Source organism: Nelusetta ayraudi, unplaced genomic scaffold, assembly GCF_046127955.1.
Source record: "Nelusetta ayraudi isolate G7.1 ecotype Tasmania unplaced genomic scaffold, CSIRO-AGI_Nayr_v1 ptg000095l, whole genome shotgun sequence".
Taxonomy (NCBI): Eukaryota; Metazoa; Chordata; class Actinopteri; order Tetraodontiformes; family Monacanthidae; genus Nelusetta; species Nelusetta ayraudi.
This window is the reverse complement of record NW_027466145.1, coordinates 405,092-418,676: the sequence shown is the minus strand read 5'-3', so window position 1 is coordinate 418,676 and position 13,585 is coordinate 405,092. Positions and strand designations below refer to the sequence as shown.

General features: G+C 49.1%; 1 protein-coding gene across 2 annotated transcripts in view; it reads right to left on the bottom strand.

Moving 5' to 3' along the window:
- Positions 1-13,585, bottom strand: part of crebbpa (CREB binding lysine acetyltransferase a) — a 37,517-nt gene that overhangs the window by 19,001 nt on the left and 4,931 nt on the right. For both annotated transcript variants that reach the window (XM_076047799.1, XM_076047800.1), the window contains exons 2-4: positions 10,634-11,259; positions 2,090-2,275; positions 1,409-1,670 (exon numbers count right to left, since the gene is read on the bottom strand). In XM_076047799.1, coding sequence (XP_075903914.1) covers positions 1,409-1,670; positions 2,090-2,275; positions 10,634-11,259 — 1,074 coding nt within the window. The remainder of the gene's footprint in view (positions 1-1,408; positions 1,671-2,089; positions 2,276-10,633; positions 11,260-13,585) is intronic.

Genomic DNA, 13,585 nt, shown 5'->3' with positions numbered 1-13,585 from the left:
AGTGCGAGGAAACAAGCTGCGTGCACGGAGCAGCGAGACACAGACGGCTTCACACCAACACACCTCTGCCTTTTTACTTTGTTTGGCTCCTGCTAAACCGGAGGCCGAGAGCTGCGCGGAGACGGAGCCAACACAAATCCATGGAGGGTTTGCTTTGGGATTATTTTTTTTTTTTTGCTTAATTGCAGTGTTGCACATGAAACCGGAGAGGCGGACGCGGGGGGCTTCGGGTCGGCCGATCTGTCCAATCATGACTGAGAACTGGCAGAATCAGCAGCAACGCTCAGACGGAGCCGAATGCGGTTTTGAAAGGGACGGCGAGCCAGAACACCTTCGATCCAAACACAGCAGACACGCACGGCTGCCGAGCGGCTTCCAAGGATTTCACTCACGTCCTGAACCTGAACCTCTCCGTGTTCTGATCGGTTTGGGTCAAGCAGCCCCTGATGGGTGTCCACCCTTTCAAGAAATCAGGCCGCTGACAACGACCGTGCACTCGCTTTTCAATTTTACACACACACACACACACACACACACACACACACACAAGGTTACATTTGGCAATCCCCCATTTACTAGCAGATCCACTTTTTCCCCCTCACACAGCAAATGTGGATATTGAATATGAACCATATCAAAGCTGTTCATTATACCAAGACTACATTGGCCAGTCGCCATTAGGAACTTAGGTGAACGATACGCTGTCCCAGAATATTGCGAGAAACAATATTATTGTCAACGTTGTTTTAGGAGCAATTTGAACTAATAAAATAATATTGCATTATAATGTAAATACATATATATAATCGTGAAATTAAGACATATAAATGGTAATAATAATAATAATAATGATAATAATAATAATAATAATAACAATAATAATAATAATAATAATAATAACAATAATAATAATAGTAAAACTAAATAAATGAATTATAATAAATAAATAAATAAATAAATAAATAAATCTTGATGCTTGACAAAGAGTTCACTCCGTTCAATCCACTCAAGATGTGACACACTCAGGTGCACAATCTAGTCCAGGCATGGGCAAACTATGGCCCGGGGGCCATATGCACCCCGATAAGCTTTCTAATCCGGCCCCCCAAAACTTGCAGAAATTATATTAATATCAAGTAAGAAAATTTTTTTTTTCAGTGTTTTAACAGTCATTTAGATAAAGAGCTAAATCACGTGAAGTCAAAAGGTTTGCCCACCTCTGGTCTAGTCTCTCGTCTCACAAACTTTTTTTTTTTTTTTTTCTTGGGCAGCGTGCCTGATCATACATCGTACGATTCATCGGTCATCGTGACAGGCCAAAGAGCACAAACTCCTGTCAACTCCACCAGGTTTTCCATTTTCATTCAACAACCGTTCAAACAAACGCTGAGCTGGGGCTTGCACTCACCCTGGCAGGACTTGCCGGCCTGGCAGTGGGTCATGTGGTTGAGCACGTTCTTCATGGTGCGGCAGTGCGGCAGAGCGCACGCCCGCACCTCGCCGTTGGCCTGCTCCCTCCGCTGGCACTTGTGCGCGTGGAGCAGCAGAACCAGCTGCTGCTGGATCAGCTTCCTCTTCTCCGGGTCGGCCGTGGGGCCGGCGGAGGACACGGCCACGCCCCCTCCGCCGCCGCCGGCCAGGGGCAGCATGGCGGTCTGCTGCTGGGGCTGCTGCATGTGCGGGAAGACGAGAGAAGAAGAGGACCGACCGAGTTGAAACAGGCTCGTCACAGCTGCACGACATCCTCGCTGGTGTGAGATTAAAAAGGCTGAACCCAGTTGCCAACGTGTTGGCATCAAAAATTAGCATTTGCTATATAGCTGTAAAGATGCTGGTAGGAACTGAAAAAGCCTTTGCTTCTTGCTACTCCTTTTCGAGCGTGTACTTGATTACATTTCTTTTTCTTCGCGTGTGAACGACATTCTTCGATTTTTATTTCTTTGTACGTTGAAATTGATTCAAAACCCAACTCAATAACTCAATTAACAAAAAAAAGTGTCAAAAATGGAATCCCACGAGGCTCTTTATGTCGGGGAGTTTTTGCCTCCACGTGGGCTGCGAGTGTCTAGAGTCCGAGCTCCGAACTCACCATGCTGGGCACGCTGGTCACATTCGCCCCTTTCAGCTCGTTGGGGAAGGGAGGCAGGCTGTTGGCGAGCGCTGCCTTGTTCTGGAGCTGCTGCTGCTGCTGAGCGTTCAGCTGCTGGCCGGGGCCGGCGGCACCCTGTCCGTAGGCCGCAGCAGCAAACGGACCTCCGTTGCTGCTCAGTCCCATCTGCAGAGGAAGAAAGCCGCGGTTAACTCAGGAGGACAAAGAAGCGGCGGAGGGTGTGAGGAACTGTGTGGCTGGGCCCAATTTATAGCTTCAGTTTCCATCTGATTGCCAGCACGACAGCAACATCAAACATGGACAAAAACAGTCTCTACTACACCGCTGTTGCATCGACGCAAAAAAAGAAAAAAAAAGGTACCATTTCAAATGTCGTCCTTGCATTTTTTTTTTTTTGGATTCATTTAAAAGATAACTTGTACATGACAACGCTGGCAAACTGTGATGTGACACCGTGACGGACGGCTCAGCAGGACACACACACACACACACACACACACACACACACACACACACACACACACACACACACACACACACACACACACACACACACACACACACACACACACACACACACACACACACACACCTTTGATCATTCTTTCTCTCTTTGAGCGTGTTTGTCGTCTGCAGGCTGCAACCAGGACTCTGCCAAATTCACCTGAGCAGCAGAACGCCAGTCGTCGTTTCACTCCGGCCAATTTCTCTCCGGCGCCGCGAGCGCACGTGACATCTGTGACGCGGTCGAGGTCGTTTTGACAGTTTTTATCAGAGGCGTTTTCTTGAAACCGAGAAACGGAAAACGCACGTCGGTGCAGAGATCCTGCTGCTGACGGGGAAAAAAAAAACCCCCATTAGCACCGGCCCGCGACGGCTAATGAGCGCAAGGCTGCGCTCGCTCCGAATTCTGGCGCCGCGAGGAGGGAGATCGGGGAGGGAAGAGCAGCAGAAGGCCGGGCGGAATAAACAGCAGAGCCCAGTGTGTGTGTGTGTGTGTGTGTGTGTGTGTGTGTGTGTGTGTGTGTGTGTGTGTGTGTGTGTGTGTGTGTGCGCGCGCGTGCGTGCGTGCGTGTGTCATGTAGTTCGCTGGGTTTGCGTTGGCGTCAGATCAGTGAAAGACGTGACTGGCAGTCGCAGCGTGATGCAAGCTGAGGGAGAGAGAGAGAGTGTGTGAGGGAGAGAGAGACAGACAGAGAGAGGGAGAGAGAGAGTGTGTGTGAGGGAGAGAGAGACAGACAGAGAGAGGGAGAGAGAGAGTGTGTGTGAGGGAGAGTGAGTGAGTGAGAGCGGAGCCTGACTCAACAGTAGCAGCAGAGGTCTGTGGGTTTTGGATGCTGGAACTCAGGGAATCCCGCCGAACTTTTCCCGACACGCCTTTCTCTGTCAGCTCTGTGTGGGCCCGCAGCCATGAATCAGCAGTCACATGTTCAACTAAATATTTGATCTTTATTTATTGATTTATTTATTGGAGTCCAATCCAATTGGAAAATTTTAGGCGTTCAAGCACAGAACCTAGGTGGCCACAGTGTCAACGGACGTGCAAAGCCAATATTCACAGTTCCTCTCATTTTCGCCGTATACTAATAAACATACTTTGACATTAAATGCGAAAACTGCAATGTTTTACATTCACGAAGTTCTGATCGGCAAACGGACCAGAATCTCGTCAGCAAACACACTTCCTCTCATTTTCACTGTACTTTGACAAGCAATGCAGAAACGGTCTTAAATTGCCAAACCTCTCGCGTGCAAATATTATCAGAAGTTTTGTTGGCAGCTGAATACATTTATCAAATAATAGAAAAAAAAAATGACTGCAAAATGACTGGTTGCACATGTGCGAACAGAAAATCTACTTACAAATTTTAGGGGCCAAATTTGAGCATCTAGGGGAGCGCTCGAGCTCCACGTCCCCAAACTGGGAATTAAAATATCGGTCACGGCCGACGGGACAACTTCACCCACTGAGACGGCGACGATGAATCAAACCTCCGGCGGCTCTTCGGCAAACGCACTTTACATCCCTGTCAGTCACAGCACTGCCTGCCTGCCTGCGGCTGTTGACGCGGCTCCAGCCGGCCAGATAAAGAGGAGCCGGCTGAGACGACCAGACACTGGCAACCTTTCAGCACAGCTGAGCGGGCGGACGGCGCGCAGTTTCTCTCTCGCACACGCACAAGTGCACACCACTTCCACACTGCACTTCCCTATTCAGCACTCTGCCACACACACACACACACACACACACACACACACACACACACACACACACACACACACACACACACACACACACACACACACACACACACACACACACACACCTAGGAAAGCTGCCAACTATCATTTCAGCGCCACGCTGCCAGGCTAGACTGTTTACTGGAGGAGCCCCTCCTCCTCCTCCTCCTCCTCCTCCTCCCCCCAATCCCCTGCAAACCCTCGCCCCTCCCCCTCCGCCTTGTTTTACATGCTCTCCTTCGTTTCCAACTGGTTAAGCGCTGTACAGTACGTGTGAACGCAGCGCGAGCGGTGATCCAATAATCAGGCGTCTCAGGGCTCCAGGCTGCCCCTCCCCCACCCCCCACAGCACGGTCACAACAGTGCGAGTGAGGCCCCCCTTTTGCACGGAGATGGGTTTCTCTGGAAATGCACACACCAAAACTGCACATTTTCAAAATCGCTCCTCAGGGTGGATAAGTTTGACAAACGCCGCCTTGCACGGATTGGTATAAACGCCGAAACCGATTATTTTTTGGCAACGCTGATGTCACAGCTCTAAACCCCTCCCCCCAAAGCCCCCGCCCTGCAAACTGAGCGGCCGTGAGGTGCAGACGACCACTCGTAACAACAACGTCGGTCAATGGACTTGTCGCTGCTACTACTGATCAGCCTGCAGTCTTTCCATTTAACCTAAATCTACAACCAACGGCAAACAATAGTGAACAATAACACACAGTGCCAGAGTCCAGAGTCGCAGGCTCGCAGCAGCCGGACCGATCCGCTCCGCGACCCGTTTCCTGACGAAACACCTGCGGCTTATAGTGCCCGTAAACAGGAAATTTTTTGAATACGGCTTAAACGTGTTTTTATGTGAGCACGTCTTAAAAAATTGTCGGTTTCAAAATATACCGTCTCTGTGGAAACGGTCCCTAAATTTTCCATCTGCCTGTAAATTTGCAGATTTTTATTTATCTATTTATTTATTTATTTATTTTTTAATAATTGTTGAATATAATTTGTTACCGACAAACTTCTGGTCTATTTGCAGATCAGCAGTTTGTGAATTTGAAACATTCCAGTTCTGGCATATAAGTAATAATAAGTATTTTTCATTAATGTGAAGATTTACTTTGCATGTTCACCGGCCGTTTTCGCGGGATGCAGTAAATACGAGGAAACGAGCCGTGAGATACGCAAATCTAAAAAGCTTTCAGCGCGGAAAATCGTGTGTCGCTGCTCTGGAGGGGCCAGATATCGAATACAAAAGCACACACACACACACACACACACACACACACACACACACACACACACACACACACACACACACACACACACACACACACACACACACACACACACACACACACACACACACACACACCAGTTTTAGAGAACTCGGTTTTGAATGCCACCACGTGCGCACCTTCTCGTCATTAGGGATGTGAGATATGGACAAAAAATTTTATCACGATAATTTCGGGCATTTATTGCAATAACGATAAAAGTGATGATAAAAAATCTAAAACAATTCAGCTCCATCTTTTGGGATTTTTTTGAAACCGCACATTTTCGAAACCGCACTCGGAAAAGGCGGGTACACAAAGCCATGTTAAAAAAAACAATAAATAAATAACAAATAAACAGAAAACGCTGGAAACGACTGAAAACGATGTAGTACCTATGCCCGGCCTGGTGTGGCGCCGCAAGTTTACTCCATGGAGGCGGGCGAAGAAGAAGAACGCCTGAAGCACGCTGTGTTTGCAGGAGCAGTAGCTCGCTAAAAACAAGCGCCACAGAGAACAGGAAGAACGATCGCTCAGAGTTGAACGTCGTTAAGAGTTTCTTTAGAACACAAAGCCTGAAAAGGTCCATGCTAAGATGACTCAGAGTCGTGCCAGTAAAGGTTCGCCAACATGTGTGCGCTTCCTGTCATAAAATCCCGGTCCGCCGACCCAAAGGAAAATAAATAAAATGTAAAACAGGATGTTTGCAAAGCGTTTCCGCTGCGTTTATTTTCACTTTGCGCACGATCCACGATGGATTCTCGAGCTCGGTGGGTTGTGCACGTATTTAAGTCATCGACAGGAGTTTATCGTTCTTATCGCGGTGAATGTTTTTGACGATATATCACGCACGCCGATGTATCGCCCCATCCCTAGACGTCGTCCTTCGTCTCTGCAACTTTATCACCTAAAGCGCCGTCCGACTGATGGCAGCCGCCAGCGGGAATAGTTCCGGTCTCTTTCGAGGTGTCAGTCAAAATAGTTGCACTTCTACACACCTGCGACACTCAAGATGAGAAGCATCACTCGATTTCTTCCTGGGGTTTTATAACACAATGAAATATTTTTATTTTTTATTATGTTTTCTTCTTTATATTATCATGTTTTTAAAAATGTGTCTTGTTGCAACCACATAGTTTAAAAAAAACAAAACAAAAAAAAAACACAGACAAAACTTGGATTCAATCAAAAGCAAAGTGTGTTTGAATGGATTCGTGCCTGGACGAGGTCGCGGATGTTTGCAGCGTGTAATCGTTGGGTAATTACGTGACAACACGCTCTAATGCTTTTGTTCTGGCGCAAAGCCAAGTAAAAAAAAAAAAAGCAAGTAAGATACTTCCAGGTGATACCAGTATCATCAGTATGAAGCTCACCTGTGACAGGCTCGCACATGACAGGCTGCCAACGCTGGAAACACAAGCTGGCGCTCGCTTTACAATCCCTGCCCCAAAAAACAAAAAAAAACAAAACGCTTCCTCATAGCGACTGAAGATTCTGACGTCAAGTACGAGAGCGGAGGAGCCTCCGCAGCGGAGCAGCATTTCACAGCACTTCACAGCGCTGCGGGAACCGAGTCGATACAAAACAACAGCACGCCCGCGCGTCGGTACTCGGCGCTCCTCCAACAACGGGAACGGTTGGCGTGCGGTGCAGCCGCGGCGAAGCAAGGAGCCTCTGAAGGAACCCGAGAGGCTCTAATGAATTTATCGAGTCATCTGAGACGGAGGCCGACTGGCAGCGGTTTAGCGTTGGGGCCGCCCCCGCCGCCGATCCATTCACGTCACTCAGCCAGCCAATCAGGAGGCACGTGTGGCTGAACCAGCGGCGGACAAAACTTTGACTGGTGGGGCCACAATGGGTTGTAAAATTTGACAGAGGGGCCAGAGCAGCAGCAGATGGATGGAGTGTTTCTGTGACCCACCTCACAGAAGGTGGAGACATGTCACTGGTGGCAATTACACATAGCAGCCCATTCATTTCAATGGAGCGGAACGCCAAAAAGGTTTTTGGCTATGGCTGGGTTACTTCCAAATTAGGGCTGCAACTAACGACTATTTTAATAGTCGACTAGTCACCGACTATTGAAGCGATTAGTCGACTCATCGGATAATTATAACATCTTTCTTACATTTAGCATGAGGCTGCTTTAATTATGTGGCAAATGATAATAAACACAAGAAAGATTGGTACTGAAATAAAAAAAAGAACATTTTATTCAACTTTGCTGCTGATTGGCTGGTTCATAAAAAAAATGACCAACTGACAGCTACAGGTCTCAATCCTTAGTCATAAATCCATAAATAAGTTAAATTAAGAATAGTTGCAGCCAGTGCGCAGTTGTTGTGATTGGGTTGTGCAGTGGCATTGCCTGCACCTACGTAGATTACGGCTTAGAACGCATACTCTATGGGAACGAACGTGCGTTTGCATCGATAATAAAGTTACGTTCAAGACGGTTCAGACATACGGGGTAAACCCCGAGCCAATACGTTTTGTTTGTGATGATGTCTCAGTCTGCTTGTTAGCTTAGAAGCAGTGTTAATTTTGACAGCAAATTCTTTTTTTTGTTTTTTTTTTTTACAGCTAACGGCCACTAGGGGACCTTCTCAACTATGGATTTTTGGGTGGGCTCGGGAAAGAGTGAGACAGGCAGATCGCGCGAACAACGAAAACAAAAGTGGAACCAAATACAGAACGAGAGCAAGACAGTTTGCGCAAAGGAAGTTTTCATGCACAAACCCTCATTGTGGAAAACAAATGAAGAATTGCATATCATGCAGCTTTTAAATTAAAGGCAGTCGATCTGGCGGTCAAAGAAGGAAATGGAGAAATACAGATAATTTCTATATCACAAGAAAAGGGTGAACACAGAACAAGTCAATCAAATAATGTTTCTGAGCACGGCGCGCTCGCGCCCTCGTCTGTATGTTCTCTTGTCTTTATGCGCTCTGTCTTTGTGAGCTCCGGTGCGTTTTTTAATTGGCTCTGCTGCTTCCGCATAAATCAACCTACCCTCAAAATGAGATTCGCTCTGATTGGATTTCTTCCCAACTTGTCCCACAAAAGAGTAGTCCTGATTGGATCTCTTTTCCATTCGTCCCGCCCAACATTTTCATCTTGTTTTTATTTGTTGACTAAAGTGTCAGTTATATTTCGTCATAGTCTTCGTCAACGAAATTGACACTGCTTAGAAGCTAATATTTTACGAGGCGAGTCGAACTCCGACTCCGTTTCGATCATCACGAACATTTCAAAAAATGCCAAATATCGGCCGATCCGATATAGCCGATATGATCGGTGGACTGCCTATACCCGGCCGCTCGGTAGAGACGCTATTGCACACGTGCGACTCACGGTAGAGATCGCAATGAAGTGAGATGGCTCACTCCGCTGGAGAAAACAAACACGTCTGGCGACAATTGTCGACAATGGAATTTATTGTCGACTATTTTCATCATCGATTTTTGTCGACAACGTCGAGGAATCGTTGCAGCCCTATTCCAAATGTTGTGGCCACATAGAGCATCTAGCAGTAGTGCCGCTTCTCATCATGCCTCTGTAACTCACGCGATGCATCAGAACCCATTATCCAATCAGAACGAGCAGAGACGCAGCAGCAGGTACTACACCGTGACGTCACACTGGGAATATAAAACTCTCTTCTGGGGATTTTCTGGCCAACAGAATTTTTTTTAGAATCAAAACCTCCAATAGAAAGATTAATTATCAACAGTGATTCAGGTTAAAGGTCGTCCTGTTTTACAGCTGTTTATTTTTGTATCGCAGTCCAATGGGGAAAACGATATTCTTTCAGGGACGCATGGGATTTTTGGTTGCAGTACCTCGAGTGGCCACTCTAGAAAAAAAAATGTGCTGTGCTATTGCCAGTCGGGTATGCAGCTCTTGTCAAACATCCACGATTGGTCATTTACAATTTACAACTTCCTGCTTTATTTACGGAAGAAAAATGTCAGTTCACAGAGGCAACCGATCCGGTCGCTCAGCGAGACCAGCCAATCGTACGGAAGGAGTTTCACAATGCATCCGGTGTCAAAGCAACTTGTTAGCCAAAGTGTGTCAAAAGAGGCCATCGTGAGTCGACACACATGCAAAGCCTCTGCACCAGAGAAAAGTAACTCTGCCCTCACTAGGGGTGCAGCGGTTAACCAGTTTTACTATTAACCGTGGTTTCAAACGTCGCGGCTAATTTAACCGCAGACGTTCAGCAAAACCGGTTATTTCCGCTCACAACAGTCCATCAGTTTAAACTCCTGTGCGGCGCAAAATGAAGCCGGGACGTTCCCCTTGTCTCTTTCTCGCTTTGTTCCGCACAAAGCGAGAACACACACACGTTTCTTGTAGTGGTGGGAGCTCAGCTAGTTAAATATGGTGGCTACGTTAGAATAGAGCTAATTGCAGACGTTGCAGAGCAGGCAGATAGACCGAACGAAAACAACCAACTTTCCATCAAAAAAAACGTCTGAGGTCGACAGTGTGGGAGCATTTTGGCTACAAGGGAAATCCCACCATACACTCAGACTTGCTTTATTCTGTCCGGCCCACGTGAAGGCAGTCATAAACCCCCCCCAACGAAACTTTGGCGGCACGTAACTTTGCCAACACATTAGCGTAGCTCGACAGCGATGGCGTGCTTACGCTACCCCGGTCAAAAAAAAAAATGCGGGGACGTTAGCGCAATTTCCAACCAGCACCGCCCCCACCCCCGCCAACGAACCGTGGCCCGCCGACACGATGCAGTTCCGTCATGTGGCCCATTGCAAATAAAGTTTGGCGACACCTGTGTTATGTTCTAATAATAATCGTAAAATCGCGTTTTTTTCTCAGACTATAATCGTACACCAAAATATGAAACCGTTGCACCCCTAGCCCTCACATGACGACCAGCACCAGTAAAACCCCTGGTGGTGTCAGAGCAGCTGAGCCAGTTGAACGCTCCGCTCACCGCTGACACACCGACTGACTGACTGACTGACTGTGTGGCTGCTTCACTGACCTTGTTCATGTTTCCCGCCTGCTGCGTTGCCGTCAGGTTGCCGTGCGCCCCCATCTGCTGCGCCCCCTGACCGAGGGTCTCAGCCAGCGCGCTGCCTGCTGCTCCGGGTCCGGCCGCAGCTCCCTGCATGCTCGCTCCCTGGTACTGCAGGCCCGCCGGCCCGCCGGCGCCCCGCGCCCGGCCGGCCTCGGGCCCCAGGCCGCCGTTCATCACCTGGCCGCTGTTCATCACGGCCGGGCCGAAGCCCATCGCCGCCGCGTTGCCGTTGGGTCCCGCCACTCCGCCCGCCGCGCCCGCCTTCTGGGCCTGCGGGGACGGGTGGTTGGGTGAGCCCTGGCCCAGGGGGCTCTTCCCCAGCTGGGAGCCCAGCTGGGAGCCCAGGCCGCCCGGCTGTGGGCTCGCCGAGTTCAGCCCGGTGCCGGCGATGCCGGAGGTGCTCCCCCGCAGGAGCTCCGAGAGCTGCTTGTGCTTGGCGGCGGCGTCGGGGACGCCGGCGGGCGGGCCTGCGCCGGGGGCCGCGCCGCCGTTAGAAGACATCCCGCCCATCAGGCTGAGGTCGCCTCCGTTGGGGATCAACTCGTCCGGAAGGTCGTTCTCCAGATCATCCCAAGACAGTGACCCCAGATCTGAAAGAAATAAGACACGAAAAATGTTTTTTTGCTTGCATTGGAAGTCCAACAGGTTGAAGTTTAGTCGCAGTGGTACGGAAAGCTTTGTGTACACAGTTAATGGGAAACATTCTGAAGACATAACTGCCCCTTTTCTCTCATCTTCAAAGTGAAACATCACCTCAGGTTCTGTATTTGTGCTCATGTTCAACCTGTACTGGACTGAATGGAAAAATCAACGCAACCACTCAAATCACTTTCTTGTGGTAATTACTAGTGATGCACCAATGCCTACTTTTTTAGAGAAAGAGTAGAGTGCAAGTACTTGCATTTAGGTAATCACCAATACTGAGTACAGTCAAACACAAATTTAACAAAATTGTCATATACATACATATACAACTGTTAATAGTGTTGTGGAATAGGCATGTATTTTATGAGTACGAGTAGAGTACTCAACCCTGGTATCGTCACCAAAACCAGTCTCGGCGTCGGTGCATCCCCTAGTAATTACCATAGTGTTGGTTTGGCGTAATTTTCAATAAAGAGAATTAAAAAAAAAGAAAAGAAAAAATAAGTAAATACAAGTAAAAAAAAATGGAGATGGATTTAAACATTCTAAAATTTTCAGCTGAATGCCAAAGAACCAAAAACCAACCACAAAATAACAGTCAGTCAACATCAAACCCTTTCCCTGCTTCCCACGGAATCACTCTCTCCGTTTCTTCACCGGCACAAACGCACCACAATCCCTCTCATCTGAGCCGACTTATTAACTGCGCCTACTGGGTCCGCAGTGCAAAAGGGAGACGGCAGCGCAAAGAAAAGACACAAAAAGACACGCAGGCTGATAAGAGCGTCGCTGCCGGGTGACAGTCAGACAGTCAGTCAGTCAGTCAGTCAGTCTGCAGTGGCGGAGCGACTCCACGCTGCGTTCAGGCTCCTCCTGGGCGACGGGGGAATGTTGGTGCCGCACCATCCAGAGGTGTGAACGCGGTGCCGAGGGCCAGGGGGCGCCGTGGTTTGTTGGAGATGAAGCGCATTAAGACGACGTTCAGTCTCAGACAGCCTCTGTGAAGGTGGAGCTGCAGCCAGGTGGCTCCCACACGGTCGCATTTTACCCTTAAGATTTGAGACGGTGTAAGTAAATATACCAGCTTCTCGTACAAGTGTGACCGAAACTTCTGATCTAGTTGCAGGTCAGCAGTGTGTGAATTTAAAATGATGTAAATTGTGTATTTATTGTATTGTTGTATTGTATTGTAAGTATTGATCAGTAATACAGTGAAAATTAGTTGTTTTTTTTTGCTTGCGCCCCTAAAGTTTTAAGTAGAAGGATGGTAGATAAAGTTAGTCTGCAGCCCTGACAATCATGACTGTTGTAGTTCAATAAACCAAGGCTGTCCAGACTTTACATGACCTGAAGATCAGTAAGAACCTGAAGGCCTGCGGTGGGCTGTGCTCAACAAGCTTCTCAGGAGAGCAAACGTCCACAAAATCTGATAGAAGAACGAAAGTATTTCCACAGTCTGGCTGCAGCGTCACCATGTTTTCTTTTCTTTCTTTTCGCCGAGTAGTTTTCAGTCTCGCTGCAGCCGGATCGCTCCGGGCCGCCACCTCTCCATGGGAACGCATGTGAAAAATGTCGCTGCCCCGCCGCAGCTCTTTCATTTTTGGGGGGAAACGAGCCCAGCGTGTGATCCAAGTGCAGCAGCAGCCGCAGCTACTCAAAAGGGACGCGCACGCGCACGCGCACGCAGAAACTTTCCCCACATTAGCAGCTTCACAACGTCACTTTGCTGGAGAGCAGCAGCACCGGGGCCTCTCGGCCGCGGAACGTGCGAGGAATTAAAGCGTAAAGCCTGGATGTGACGGAACACAGGAGCCCAGTGTGGGCGAGTGGCGACTACGACCCCCCCCCCTCCGCCCCATCTGCTGCTGCTGGACGTCTTCATTAGCATGCGGGCGGAGCGGCGGCCCTTTAATGAGGCCACTTGGCCGCACACTGTCCCGAGTAAACACAGCCGTCCAGAGACGCCGCCGTCTTCCAGCGGCGCCGGGGAAAAGCAGGTGCTCCATGTGGAGGAAGCTTGTTTTCAAGCTGCTGCAGCCAGCCAGCCAGCCAGCCAGCCAGCCAGCCGGCCGGCCAACCAACCCCCCTATCCACCCCTCCCCTCCCCCCCGTCTCTCGCCGCTGCCTCCTCCTCTCTCACCATTAGCCACATGGATGCTCTCGACACGGCGACTCGCTGCTCAATTCAGCCGCACGCCCCCGCCGGGCCCGGACCCCTGCGCTCCTCTCTGAATGGAGGCACACACTCTGCGCAACCCCTCCCCCGCCCCC